A 13,658-nucleotide genomic window follows, 5' to 3' on the forward strand; every position below is an offset into this window, starting at 1 on the left:
GCTCGATTTAGGAATGCGTGCTCCCATTAGTTTGGCTACGCACGACGTTAACGAAATGGGTCGTAGATTTAGTTTGTTAATGGGCTTGCCTGGTTTCGGTATAAGGATTGTCCTGGCCTCTTTCCACGCGTCGGGTATTGCCCCTTCCGTCCAGCATTTGTTGATATAGCGAGTTAGAAATTCTATGGATTCATCATCCAGGTTGCGAATGTTCGGTTGGTAACTCATCGGTCCCGGTGCTGATTTTACATTTAATTTGTGGAGCACCGCCCTAATCTCCGCTGCTCAAAGTGTTGATCCATTTTGGGTTTGCTTTCGCCTGTATAGTCCTTATGTTGCAAGTGGCGGCGACTGGGGGATGTATATGTTCTGTAGATTCTGCCATAAGTTGTTCCTCTTTTCCTTCGTGTTCTCGTGTGAGACGAGGATAATGTGTCTCTGTTCAGTTTTGGTATTGGTGGGGTCTAAGAGAAACCTTAGCAGCTTCCACGTTTGTGAAGTTCCAATATGGTTTGCCCATGTCCTTACAGATCTCCTCCCATTGTTGCTCACATAGCTGCCTGCAGTGACTTCAATGTCTTTGTTGAGCTGTGCTATCTTTTTCCGGATTGTTCTGTTGTGTCTTTGTCCCCGCCATTTGTGCTGTAGCGCTTCTTTCGTCCGCCACAGGTGTATTATTCTGTTATCAATGCGCTCCGCTGGGATATCTGTTTCTATTTCTTGTGTAGCTTTCCTGACGCTGTCATTATACTCTCGCACCATTTCTGGATATCTTTAGGGGGTTCGATGATCGCTTTTCTGATTTCCCGGAATTTATCCCAATCAACTAGGCGTCTTATGTTACGCATGGCCGTTACTCTTTCGCTATTTGTGAATGGTAGGTGCGTTTCGAGTATTCTATGGTCGTGCCTAGATCATCGAATGTGTTGTGCCATGTAGCCCCCGCGGCATTCTTCGTTATGTAAGATCCGGTGTTGTGTCTCTCTGGGTGCTTGTGCCTATGCGTGTGTATGCATGCGGGTCTGTTATCAGAGTAAACTGTTCGTCTTGTATGCTCTGCCATAGACGTTTCCCTTTGGGGGTGGTGAATCATATCCCCATGCTTCGTTTGGGGCGTTGAAGTCCCCTGCTATGATGAGCGGGGCGTTGCCAGCTAATATCGCGGCCTTCCTAAACAGACAGTGAAATTGTTGTCGTTGATTTGACGGACTGCTATACACGTTAAGAATGAATGTGCTGCTTCCTTTTGCTTTCCTAGATAGAAGTTCTGTCATTATATGGTTGTATCCAATTCCGAGATTATGGGTTCTCACCGTAATCTCCCTTCGCACTAGTGTAGTGAGAGTTTTCTTTTCTTCCTCTCGCTCGGAGCTTACGGATTGGTATCCCGGTAGTGTGGCGAGTCCGTACGTTTCTTGAAGTAGAATAACGTCTGGCTTGTTACCCTGTCTGATGTATTGTTGGATGACGAATTTCTTAGCCCTGAATCCTCTACAGTTCCACTGCCATATACGGAGTTGACCTTTACCGCGCCTACCCATTGCCGTTTGTTATGTATGGGGGGTGAATATAGCTGGGTGGATGATGGGGGTTGGAGGTTTCGTGACGGTGGCCGATTGGGCATATGGTGCCTGCGGTTGTTGGTGAACGTTCCCCGGCTGCGCCCTCAAACTCTGGTGCTGTTGTTTGCGCTTTGTGTCCTCGTTCCAGAATTTCTACCCTGGCTGCAAGTGCCGTCAGATCAACAGAGGTCTTAGCGGTGGTTTCCAGGATCGATTGGAACGCTGTTAATAATTGGTCTACTTTTTTCTCAATGTTATCCAGTCGTGTTTGTTGAGATATGCTTTCTTGTTTAGTGCTTGGGGGCTCTGTAGTTTTCTGCGTTTTGGCCTTACGCTTTAATGGAGGGGTGGTTACCTCCATGCGATCGTCGGCTATGGGTGTTTCCTCCTGCATTACAGCAGTAGTTATATTAGGACTTATGGGTTTTCCGCATGCGCGTTCCTTAGTGAGTAGTTCTATTTGAGCTCGCATCTGTGCTATTATTTCTTTCATTTGTCTGTTTTCATCTTTAAGCCGTTCTAGCTCTTCACTGTTGCTGTTATTGTTGGCGTTGTTATTTTTGTCCCCCTGAGTTCCCTCCGTTCGCGAGCCGCGTGCTTTATCTGCCCAGCTCACCTTGTTTGGTGGTCCCTTAGACGCCGATGTCGACCTGGAGCTGGGCCGGGAGCTTTCAGGGCTGGGGTTCCTTGAACCGGACCGGGATCTTGTTTGTCGTCGTCTTCTAGGTCTAGATGTCGAGCGCTGGCGTGGACGTCCTCTTGGTTGAGGTGAGGTTGGCGTGTGATGTTCTTGTATTCTGGCCCATTGTCTCTGTTTTACGATGTAAGGCTTCTTGAACTTGGCCGTGCAGCTTTTGTCGGCTGTAGCGTGGTCCTTTCCACAGATTTGACATTTAGGGTCGCATCTGTGGTCGTCTTTGGGGTTGTGAATTCCGCAACCCGGGCAGAGTTTATCATCAGGGTTGGGGCACACATCACCTCTATGTCCCAGTCTGTTGCATTGCTTACAGTAGTCGATTTGCTTGCGGTATAGAGCGCACGGTATAATTACTCCATCATAACACACACTCGAGGGTACCTTGTTACCACTGAAGAGCACGATGACCGTTGTAGTGTTTCCCAATCATTTAGCCGTGATGATGCTCTGGTTTCTTTCAGTGACAAGGGCCGCCCTAATGCTATCAGGGGTTTCCTCGAGTGGGATTCCTCTAATGATTCCCTTGGCTGTATCTTCTGGTGCTGTTTCATACGCTGCCACTTCATGTTATTTGCCGCGTATAAGTATTTTCTTGATTCTTCTGTACTGGTCCGCTCTGTCGGGATCTGGGGTGCTTACTACCATGATGTTTTGTGTCTTGTTGGGGCATATTACGTCGAATTGCCTGACTTCTGGTGGTGTAGCCGCGGCTTCATGTATGCCTCTGGTTATATCCATTGGGCCGAGTGCGGCGACGCATAGGCCTCCTCTGGGTCGGATGACAACTTTGTAGTCTCCCGCCGGTAGCTTGGGCATTCTGCTCGCTTTTTCGATGCGGTTGATCCGTCTTTCCTGCGTGTTGGCTTGCGTTTTACCCAAGCTGGGTTCTCCCTTGTTGTTAGCACCATGGCTTCCGTCGGCGTCGCCGGCCGATCCATGTCCGGGCTTTCGACGGCGTCCGTGGTGTACGGTGTGCCATCCTTCTTCATTATCCGTAGTGGCTGGCGATTCGTCACACTCTTGTTGTACATCCATCGTCCTCACATCGGCGTCGGTGTCCTGCGCGTCGCCTGCCGACGCGGCGGATTCCATTGGGTTTACACCGTCGGCTCCCTGAGGGACCCGGCCGGCTCCGCTGGACTCAGCGTCGCGCGTGGCGTGCACCGAGAAAGGGCCGTAAAAAGGCGAAAAAGCGTTGGCCCACCTTGTCTTTAGTATCCTGAGATTCCGGATGACGAGACGAATCCTTTGATATCACTCTGCTGAATGTGCGTGGTGATCTTCACTGCGACATTGTTCATGAAATCAGGAGCCGACGTGAAGCGCGTCTGCACTCGTCGGCGCTCGCAGCGTCCCCCCTTATTTGACACTGAAAAAAAATTACATGGAACATTCTCGTAAATGCGCATCTACAGCATTTTCGAAGTCGGTGACATCGTTTAAAACAACAATAGCGTTTGGTAGTTTATTCCACATTTCTACGACATCTGGGAAGAAAGAATATCGAAACGTGTCAGTATTTGTTTGGTATGGTTTTATGACGCAATCGTGGTTAGCTCGAAGGTTTCTTTTGCCTTCGTTCCTAATTGTCATAGCTATTAGGTGCGCCGCCTGTATCGCGTTTCTGTTTTTATTCAATGTGATTGCTTGGTAACCGCATTTCTATTTTACTTAGATATATATTTGTTTTCCTTTTTTAGGTCTGCTCTTTTTTCTCTATACAATGCGTTGTAGACGTTTCTGGGCTGCACATCTTATGTCCTAAAAGAATAAATGTTAAAAGATTGCACTTAGTGAGTATGTCGCTAACGAGCGTTTTACGCCACCAGATAATTAGAATAGGAAAAGTCAGTGCAGTATTACGTACTCTACGTATGCACGATGCGTCACAAAAAAAATTACAGCATATCTACGGGTGAATGATGAAGAGCTTGGGCGAAGCTCCTGAAGTAATCGTGGTTACACCGTGAAATGTTCAGTGGTTTCGCCCAGCAGTAAACAAAGCGATACGCCGCTTTGTTTATTTTTCCTTTTTTTATTTTTTTATTTTTTATTCTTTTTTATTTTTTTATTTTTATTTTTATTTATTCATTTTTTTATTTCATTTCTTTTATCTCTATGGGACAGCGCCATCTAGTATATCGTCACCCAACTGCAGTTTGTATGCATCTCTATGGGACAGCGCCATCTATTGAATGATACGGGAGACGCGACGGCGGGGCACGCCGAATGGAGCGACGACCGACAAGGTGATGCTATAAGGAGCTCCGCTCCTAAAAGGTCGTTACCAGCGTCGTTCCTGTTGTACACCTGCCGGGTGATCCAGTATAGCGGATACGGTAATGCGTTTACGGACAAAGTGCAACATACCGGCATTTGCGCCATCGTGCGTAGGCTTCTTATTGAAGTGCTTCGAATTAAATGGCAACCCCCTAGCTGGTCGGCAAGCAGAGCAGCGACCCCCGTGAATTACGAAATCGATAAGCAAGTGTCACGTTAAGCACCTAAAACAACCCAATAAGTTGTTTCGGAATGAAACTAATACAGTTTGAGCAAGAAATACAAACCTTTTAGGTGCTAACATCTCGTTCAAATGAAACCAAGTTGATCGCAGTTAAGAAATTTTCAATGAAAACATTTTTGCGCATAGACATTTGATGCTACAATACAAAATGAGATCACAAATAAGCTTCACGATTCTCTTAAAATTCACCACGGGGAGGTACGTGAAGACCACCTTTCCAAATAAGTCAGGTGTCTAGGGGGCCACTAAGGGGGGTGGTAATTATCGCTGACACCCGCTCAATTATCTAAGATTGCACAGTGAACTTTTTACTGACTGCATTAAGTGGGCATGTTTGCATTGAAAAGTTCCAGTCAGTCGTGTTTCTGCACAGTTGCACTTGGCAGGTTTCTTCTAGCATATCCGTGCCCCTATATATTCGGCAGCGAAGTTTAATTGCGGTTCGAATGATTACGCAGGCAAGACAGTATACAGACTAGCGCAAAGCAACGCCCCGAAGTGCCGCCGAAGTTTCGTGCGGCGTTTCAGGAAATATAGCGGTTACCCTTTTCTTACCAGCTGGCGATATCAAGGAATGACTGCTCGTCACACCATGGAGAAACATTGCGCCGATCCCCGCTGTTTTGCATGCGTAATCATTCGAACCGCCGTTAAACTTTGCAGCTGCATATCTCGGAGCACGGACATGCTAGAAGAATTTTTTTTCAAGTTGGCCTGTGCAGAAAAGAGGCTGCCTCTAACTTTTCCATACAGGCATGCCAGCTTAGTGCAGCCAATAAAAAGATCATCGTTACATCTAAACTGGGAGGCTGACAGCGATAATTACCATCTCATTTTGTGCCCCCCCCCCCCGACCAATGACCACACAACTTATTTGCAGAGGAGGCATTGTAAGAAAAGCATCAAGGTTCATTTTGGTCACCCTGTATAGATCTATAATAACAAATATGCGAATGCACCGAAGTATCGTATCGGATACAATTATTGCCGCAGTATCTTGTATCTGTATCTCAAATACTTCTTGCCAAAATATCCTGTATCGTATCGCGATACAATTTCAAAGTATGTTTGCCCAGCCCTGTAACAGAACAAAGTACCCGACCAATCCGTCAGAGCCCGTACTGAGTTTCGACGCGAGAACGCGAGGCCATTAAGAAACAGGTCAACGAAAGTCTACGCGATGACATCATTCAGCCGTCCAAGAGTCCGTGGTTGTCACCTTTTGTGTTAGTGAAAAAGAAGGATGCAACCCTACGTTTCTGCGTCGACTATCGTCGAACAAAGTCCCGGAGAAGGACGTGTACCCTCTCCCACGACTAGACGACACCCTAGGTCGACTCCACAACGCGAGATACTTTCCGTCGATGGACCTCAAGACCGGCTACTGGCAAATCGCAGTCGACGAGAGAGTCTGATAAAAGACTGTCTTTATAACACCAGACGGCCTGTTCGAGTTGAAAGTCATGCCCTTTGGTGTTCGCTCGGCACCTGCGACTTTCCAACGCGTTCTCGATGCAGTGCTGGCTAGCTTGAAGTGGCAGACATGCCTCGTGTACTCTGACGACATCGTTGTGTTTTCCTCAAACTTCGACGAATACCTCCAGCGCCTTGAAGCTGCATTTCAAGCAATCAAGGCCGCCGGACTCACATTGAAGCCTGAAAAGTACCACTTCGCGTACGAGGAGCTCTTGTTCTTGGGTCAGGTGATCAGCAAGGATGGTGTTTGCACAGACCTGCGGAAAGAAGCTGCCATCGCTGCCTTCCCGCCACCACCGACAAGAAGGCCATACGTCGATTTCTCGGATTGTGCGCCTACTACAGACGCTTCGTCAAGGAACTTTCACGGATCGCCGAGCCACTGACGCAACTCACGAAGGCCGACGTCGAATTCAGGTGGGAAACGTCGCAAGTTCAAGCATTTCAAGAATTGGAACGAAGTGGGAAACGGCGCAAATCGGCAAATCGAAGCATTTGAAGAAATCGACGCATTTGTAGAACTCAAACGACGCCTTCAGATGCCTCCGATACTAACGTCCCTACTGAAAATTCCTATATATACAGGACCCGTACATACGATGTTATTGGATACGGGTGATATAGGTTTTATGGGTCATATGGGTGATATAGGTTTTATAGGTCATGTGGGTTATATAGGTTTTATGGGTCATACGGGTGATATAGGTTTATGGGTCATACAGGAGATATACGTTCACAGGTCATATGGGTGATATAGGTTTTGTGGGTCATATAGGTGGTACGGGTCCTACCAATTCTTTCGGTGCTATGGACACGTAGTAAGGGTCATAAGTGACGTGCAATTGAGTATACTACAAATAAGGCAATGCCGGTTTATGAATAGTTTATGCCATGCATACGCTATTCATACGTGAACATGCAGCAATGTGTGCTTTAATGGTGCTTCAAAGGTGCAGTATATTCTAAATGGGTAGAACAATCAAATATAGTGTTGTATGTAGGTGCTTGGAGAAAAACAGTGAGACAAATATTTTTGCATGTTCATTATTTATTTAAATCATTAAGCATTTTGGCAATGAGATGATTCATCTTTTTCATCCGGGCAGCCACATGCACATCTGCCGGCTACACTTCACATTCTGCAAGCCACCTGCAGAGTAGCGTGCTAATACATGAAGCACTTCTTAAATATTTAGATTATTTGTTCACCTAAAGTAAAAATTTAATGCCACTACGTAAAGAAAAATACCTTAAAGAGGTACTGACACAAAATTTCACAGCTGAGATAGCCTCAGGGATTGATTCCCGTGAACATGCGTATATCATCTACCAAACCTGAACAGCGAATATAGCTTGGAAGATTTTTTATATGAATATTGAAGTTCGCGTGTGTGATCCAGCGCTATATGCCACACCTTGCATCATTGAAATCATCCAAAGTGACCTCAAGGTGACTCCCAACTTCCGAGACATCACCACAGCGGCTGAGCTCCGAGTTGGCGCAGCTAGAATAACGGCATCATAGTCGCCATTGCCCTTTGTTTACGCTTGTGCCGGCAGGCAACTATTCGGCGACTGCTCGCGAGTTCGTGCCTGCAGAGAACGTATGGAAGCCTCAACAAAGTCGTTGCCACCATACGATGATGATAGAAATGACGCCAACGACACTGAGCAGCACTTACGGCAGCGAAAGAATGCGAGTAGATATACAGGCAGCACAGAAGTGCGTTACGGTTCTGTGTACCATCTCGCATGCTAGATGGCATTAGTTGCACCAGGCAACTTGTTGTTCTCGCTCTGCTAAACGGAAACTGAGACTAGTCGGTAATAAACAGACTGTAATTAATTATCTGTCCCGCGTTGCAGCAAACAATCTGCCGTGTTATGACTAATAGGCTCCCAGTGACGGATTGCAGCAAGAAATGCCAGACGAAAATTTTTGTGTCAGTACCTCTTTAAGGAAAAATACTCACTAGCCACAGCCTCCAAATTTCTTGGTGTCAGGGCCCTCTTCGGTGGCCCGTTTGTCCTCCTGGCGAACCAAACGCCGACAAGGCGCTACTGTGGGATTCTTGTTCTGAAGCTCAAGGATACTGCACAGGAGCTTTGTGGCCTCCTTGCAAAATAAGGAGTCCTTGGGCCGCGACAGCAGCGAAGCCCATTGCTCTTCCTTCACGAATATGCCACTTCTCAGATGGACCTGCATTGGAAAAATGTCTTTGTGATCCTCTTCTTTTTTGTGTTGTGCGAGTTAACATTGTTGCACTCATTCTGAAAGCGTTGCTGTTACAGTTGCAATTTACCTGCATAACTGCCTTGTAGCAGAAAGCTTCAATGCTGAAAATTATTGCTCCAAGAGGTCTCACAATATTGACTTGAAACAGATAAATAGAGGAGGTCAAAGAAGAATATGTGTGCAGCTCTAGGCACATGCAGGACTTATAATTGGTAGCATTAGCGCAACCTTCAGAATGCCACTTGTGCAATCACTCATTCAACTGACTGCTAAAATATGGGGCAAAAACATGAAGGTAAACGTTAGCTTCAAGAGAAGAGGACCGCCAACTAACAAAAGGGACAAAAATAACAGCCGTAACGCCAAATATCAAGCAGCAATAAAGAAATCTGATACTATAATGGCTCAAGCAAGATCAAAAATCCATTTTTTGCAATCATATCAATGAAAAGCAAATGTTATTGATCATCATGGCTGCCTCTGAGTCAATTTTGTGCCACCTCAGCAGCTGATGTGAAGCAATTGTGAAATATGCTAGAAAGTGGTATTAACTAATATTTCCAGATTACTATAGTTTTCTTCAGCGAGTTAAATTAGCACAAGTTTCAGCTTTCGTGGGAATACTGACAAGAAAATTAAATTTTTGTTATGACACACTTTTTTTTATACTTCTGGTTGTTTGTAATACCTTGCAATCACTGAGTCTCAATAACCCTCCAGCTAATACGTATCGCTTTACATTAGCGTCAAAACGTAATCACTCCTTATGTCTCCCAACTCCGCCCCTGTCTTATCAAAGAGCAAATACATTACGTAGTTTGTAGTCGCTGCAAGAGGCTTCTACACTATAGTGCTTTCGTGCTCCAAAGTTACACAGTTTGCAGCACAACACAAACAGCCAATCAGAGACAGTTTAATCATTTATGCAACTGAAACTACTGTAACAGTTCAGTGCGACTAGTGGGGTTCAACGCATGCCCGCTGCCTTTGCACAGATGGTCACCTATTCTGCCTTCCGTGTAACTCTCCATATCAGCTGTTACGGGATGTGGTGAACAGGCAAGTTTCGAACGTGTTTCGCCATGAGCTGGTTTGGACAGGCATGCTGCGCAAGCTCTCGGCCGTGTCAAGGATTTGCATGATTGGGAGCGAGCGCATGGGATGCTCTCTCTCTAGACACCATAAAGAAAGCAGAAGTTTCTTTCCTCTCTGCTGGCACCTTTGTATGAGCATCACTTGGACTGATTCCTGTTCTGACTGTTCAGCCAAAGAGCGTAATTGAAAAGTGAAACTTTGAGCCAATATACAGCACCAAGATGTTGGCACTCGGCAGCAGGAAAGAGCGGAACCTCTGAGGTTCGTTGTTTGTTGTCCACTATTTTGATCTCCTTCCTCACCACTCATGCTGACTAAGCTACTCCTTGAGGCACCTTACGTTTTCAGGTAAATCATTTTTATAAAGCGCAGATGACAAATATAGAGGAATGAGACATGCTCAAATGTGTGGTTTCTTTTTTTTCCATTTAGAGCGAAGTACACACTGTGCTTTTCATGAAACAATTAAAGAGGCCCACAACACTTTTCAAGCATGGTCAGAAAACAATGCCGACCGAAAGTCGAGTCTCCTGAGAGCATGTGAGGCAAACATAGCACAGCACGCGGCCTGGAATTCACAATTTATTTTTAGTCAGCTAGAAATTGCTCCCTCTTCCCTCGACAAATGATGCTATAAACCCAAATGACCGCGCCATGAGCACAAAGTACACTGGCGCTGCGGAAGGCTGCCATGCGCCCGTGCGCTTGCTCGCAATCACTTTGAATGTAAGCCCCGCGTTCGAAGAAAAAAAAAGGAAAGGAAGTGCTCAAGGGGATGATGCATGCCGACGAATTAACGTAGCTTTTGTCCCCTTGTCATCACCCCCTGCGTAACTTTCAGCACGCTTGCACTAAAGGAAAGAAAACACTTAAAGCGTGCGACAAATCCCTGTAACTATGCTCGTACTTGACAGATTGTAAAAATTTTTACAGCAGTCGATTTGTGAGGCAATAAGCTCCTTTAATGAAGTAATGCGATGATTACTTTGAAATGTGTTGCAGGGCCCCTTTAATACAAGGCGAAGTGAACATGTGCCTTGTCCGACATCCGAACGATCTGTCCCAAAACTTCACCTGCTGTAATGTTCAAACCTCTAAATCAGTGTCAATTATCCAAAAGAAAAAGTGTAATCATTATGCAAGCAAGTACAGTATATGCCCACAAAATTGATAAGTGCAAGCACAGTGGAAGCAGCAGCAGCAGTAGTGAAGAAAAGATATTCAGCTCATATGATGAAAGTAGATGAACTGATAGTGATGAGTACTAATGTATCAACAGCAAACATAAATTACCAAAAGGTACAGCTGCCTACCTCATTATCTATGAGGGCCAACACTGTAAGTGGGAGTTCACCACTGGCCCCTGCACTCTGAAAGGCAAAAGATGGGACAGTTTAATTAGCCACAAAACACGGTGTTTCAACACAAGCATGCGAGCATAGCAACAACATGCAAGAAAGCAGCGCGTGAAATCACAGCACCAACCGAGCCTGCGCAGCAACTCAAGACGCCAACAACAGCCGCTTCTCCAAAGTGCGCCCCTTCACACCCTACAGAGAAGGCACCCCGCTGACCGGCAGCGTGCTTCGCATCAAGTGCTGGTGCAAAAGCTGGAAAAATTTAGAACTTGAGAGACAATGCCATGCGGAGTGAGGCTGCTACCGCCGCTTCGAGACGAACGTGCAAGGAACTCGCTCTTCCAAGGCCTTCGCTGGGCTGTGCATGGATGAGTCATGTCAGTGACTCTCGAACCAAGTGCAACTCAATATAGGCGCGTGGAGACAGGAAAGACGGGAGTGGTTCAGTTGGTGAGGAAGTGTGTTATGATGTAGTAGAACGGTTCGGTCGGCCAGAGAAGTGTCGGGAGATGACGCTGTGCAGTCACTGAAGAGGCATTTTGAAAAAAGTGAGAGAAGTCTCTCAGACAGTGACACCAAGAAGAGCGAAGTAATCCCAGACTGTCGAAGGGGAACCCCTGCTCAGCAATACAGTCCACAAGAAGGAACTAGTAGAGCCGGTCAATATGAAATGACTAAGTGCTCTTGAATATTCTCGAGTGCCCGAGTTTCTATTTCAGCGCAATTTGATAAACTGTTTCCCCATTATTGTTAAAGCCATACAAGTTGTATTGTGATTTAACTAGCCAAGTGTGCATGTATCAGAGATGTTTCAACTTTCTTAATTTAGGATATATTATTGTAATAGCAATTAGATGGACACTCAGCAACTGTGAAGGGCATGGCTGTGAGCGCTGGCAGGCGCTATCTCGATAAGCATCACTATACTCGCGGACAACTTTTCTTGGCAATGAAGGGAAGGCTAGAGAGCCGAACTACACGCAAGCTGCGTGTAGTTCGGCATACACGCAAGCTGCAAGTAAATGCAATATACTACAGGCTGGTCAACGAGAATAACGACGTGGATTCGTTGATATAAACATCAACTCATACCGGTGTCACAGGGGCAATTTTGATCGCGATCAGGTCCGATCCGAATGTGGTTTCTTGATCGCGATCAACAACGGTCGCTGCTACAAGTTAATCTAAATTAATTTTGGTGCAGACGTCGATCAAATGCATGCAATGTGGGAGCCAGAAGCGATCGTCTTGATCTAGACTGGGTCTGATGACTGTTATACCGGTGTCAAAGGCGCACTTTTGATCGCGACCAGGGCCGACCCCGATCGGATTCTTTATCGCGATCAACAACGGTCCAAACTAATCCGTATCGAGCTTGGTGCATACGCCAGTCAAATCGCGATCTGGGAGCCAGTGCATCGCGATTGTCTTGATCCCAGTCGGGCCAGATCGCGATTAAATGTGACCGTGTAGCAGCATCTGATTCTGATAGAGCCTAATCCAGGCCGGCCCTGATCGCGATCGAAAGTGCCCGTGTGACACCGGTATTAGAGGTAGCCACGCAGCACCACATGATTTGGATCTATTTCAATCCGAATAGGCCATGACCGCGACCAAGTGCCCGTGGGACACGAACGCGCGGTATCAGTTGCAGCACGAGAACATCACACACGGACACAGTATGGCACACGAAATTAAAACACACACACACAACGTGTTTTCGTTGTGCCTTCTTTTGTCCGTGTGTCGAGTAAAACCCACGCCAGCGAAAACATCATAGAAAATAAAATCACACTCACCTCCAAGAAGATCGACATCCCGCGAAGGTAGCTCTCGTTGATTGTCCTCACCTGGCTCACTTTTCCAATAGACCTCTATTTCTTTGCGATATCGGCTACGCTGAGCGGATTGCGGTCTTTTATGAGCTTGTCAACAATCGCGCGGTAACCGTCTCTGTAAACGACGAACGCGACATTTGGTGCAACCGGCATTTCGAATTCTCCTGCGTGGTTTTACTGACCCACATATCTGCTTGATATCTGCCGCAAAGCTTGTAGAGGCACACCACACGCTGCACTTAGCAAATATTTACACCCGGCCGCACTTGCCGAACCCAGCAGCACACAAAGCGCAGCGCCATATTAACGTCTAAAAGACTTCGAAATTGGCTTGTCTTGGCCGCTTTGGCTTGGACTCGACCCAGTCCACATCGATAAAGCTCGAAGCAAACTCGACAAAACTCATTCGCAAACTTCCAAAGTGATAAATCCACTTTCTTTGACACGGGTAAAAAATCAGGCAGCGAGTTTCATCGGTCTTGAAACAGTTCTTTTTTTTTACGTCCAGAAATCGCAATTTGGCTACCGTAATGTGGCTACTCTCGGGTGGGATTGACATATGGCTTGTAAACATCCGGTCGCGCAAATTACAAATGGCAGCCAAGAAGTCTGCGGTAATCGCGGTGATTCTCATCGATACAGTAACAAACTGGACCTACCGAAAGCGGAGGGCATGGGAATAAAAAAGCTCTTGCGAGCTTCATTAGCTTCCCAGCTGATTACAGTTGAGCAGCATGCAGTGACGGCATACATTAATTGGCGCACATAAACACACATGATCGCCAAAAGAACGTGGCAAGTACACGCAACTAAGAGAAGAGCGAAAAGAAAAAAAATAAAGAACACATCAAAGGCAAATTTAATATGCGATA

The 13,658-nt window shown here is 46.2% G+C and overlaps 1 protein-coding gene across 1 annotated transcript; it reads right to left on the reverse strand.

Moving 5' to 3' along the window:
* Positions 1 to 8,131: 8,131 nt before the first annotated feature.
* Positions 8,132 to 13,108, reverse strand: LOC125756820 (uncharacterized). The gene is made up of 3 exons (XM_049411778.1): positions 12,748 to 13,108; positions 10,904 to 10,960; positions 8,132 to 8,459 (listed from the first exon to the last, which is right to left on the reverse strand). Exons 1-3 carry the CDS (start codon positions 12,763 to 12,765, stop codon positions 8,232 to 8,234), a joined length of 303 nt encoding a protein of 100 aa, XP_049267735.1. The 5' UTR covers positions 12,766 to 13,108; the 3' UTR covers positions 8,132 to 8,231.
* Between the last annotated feature and the right edge of the window lie 550 nt (positions 13,109 to 13,658).

The sequence above is a fragment of the Rhipicephalus sanguineus genome, unplaced genomic scaffold (assembly GCF_013339695.2).
Source record: "Rhipicephalus sanguineus isolate Rsan-2018 unplaced genomic scaffold, BIME_Rsan_1.4 Seq891, whole genome shotgun sequence".
NCBI classification, from domain to species: Eukaryota; Metazoa; Arthropoda; class Arachnida; order Ixodida; family Ixodidae; genus Rhipicephalus; species Rhipicephalus sanguineus.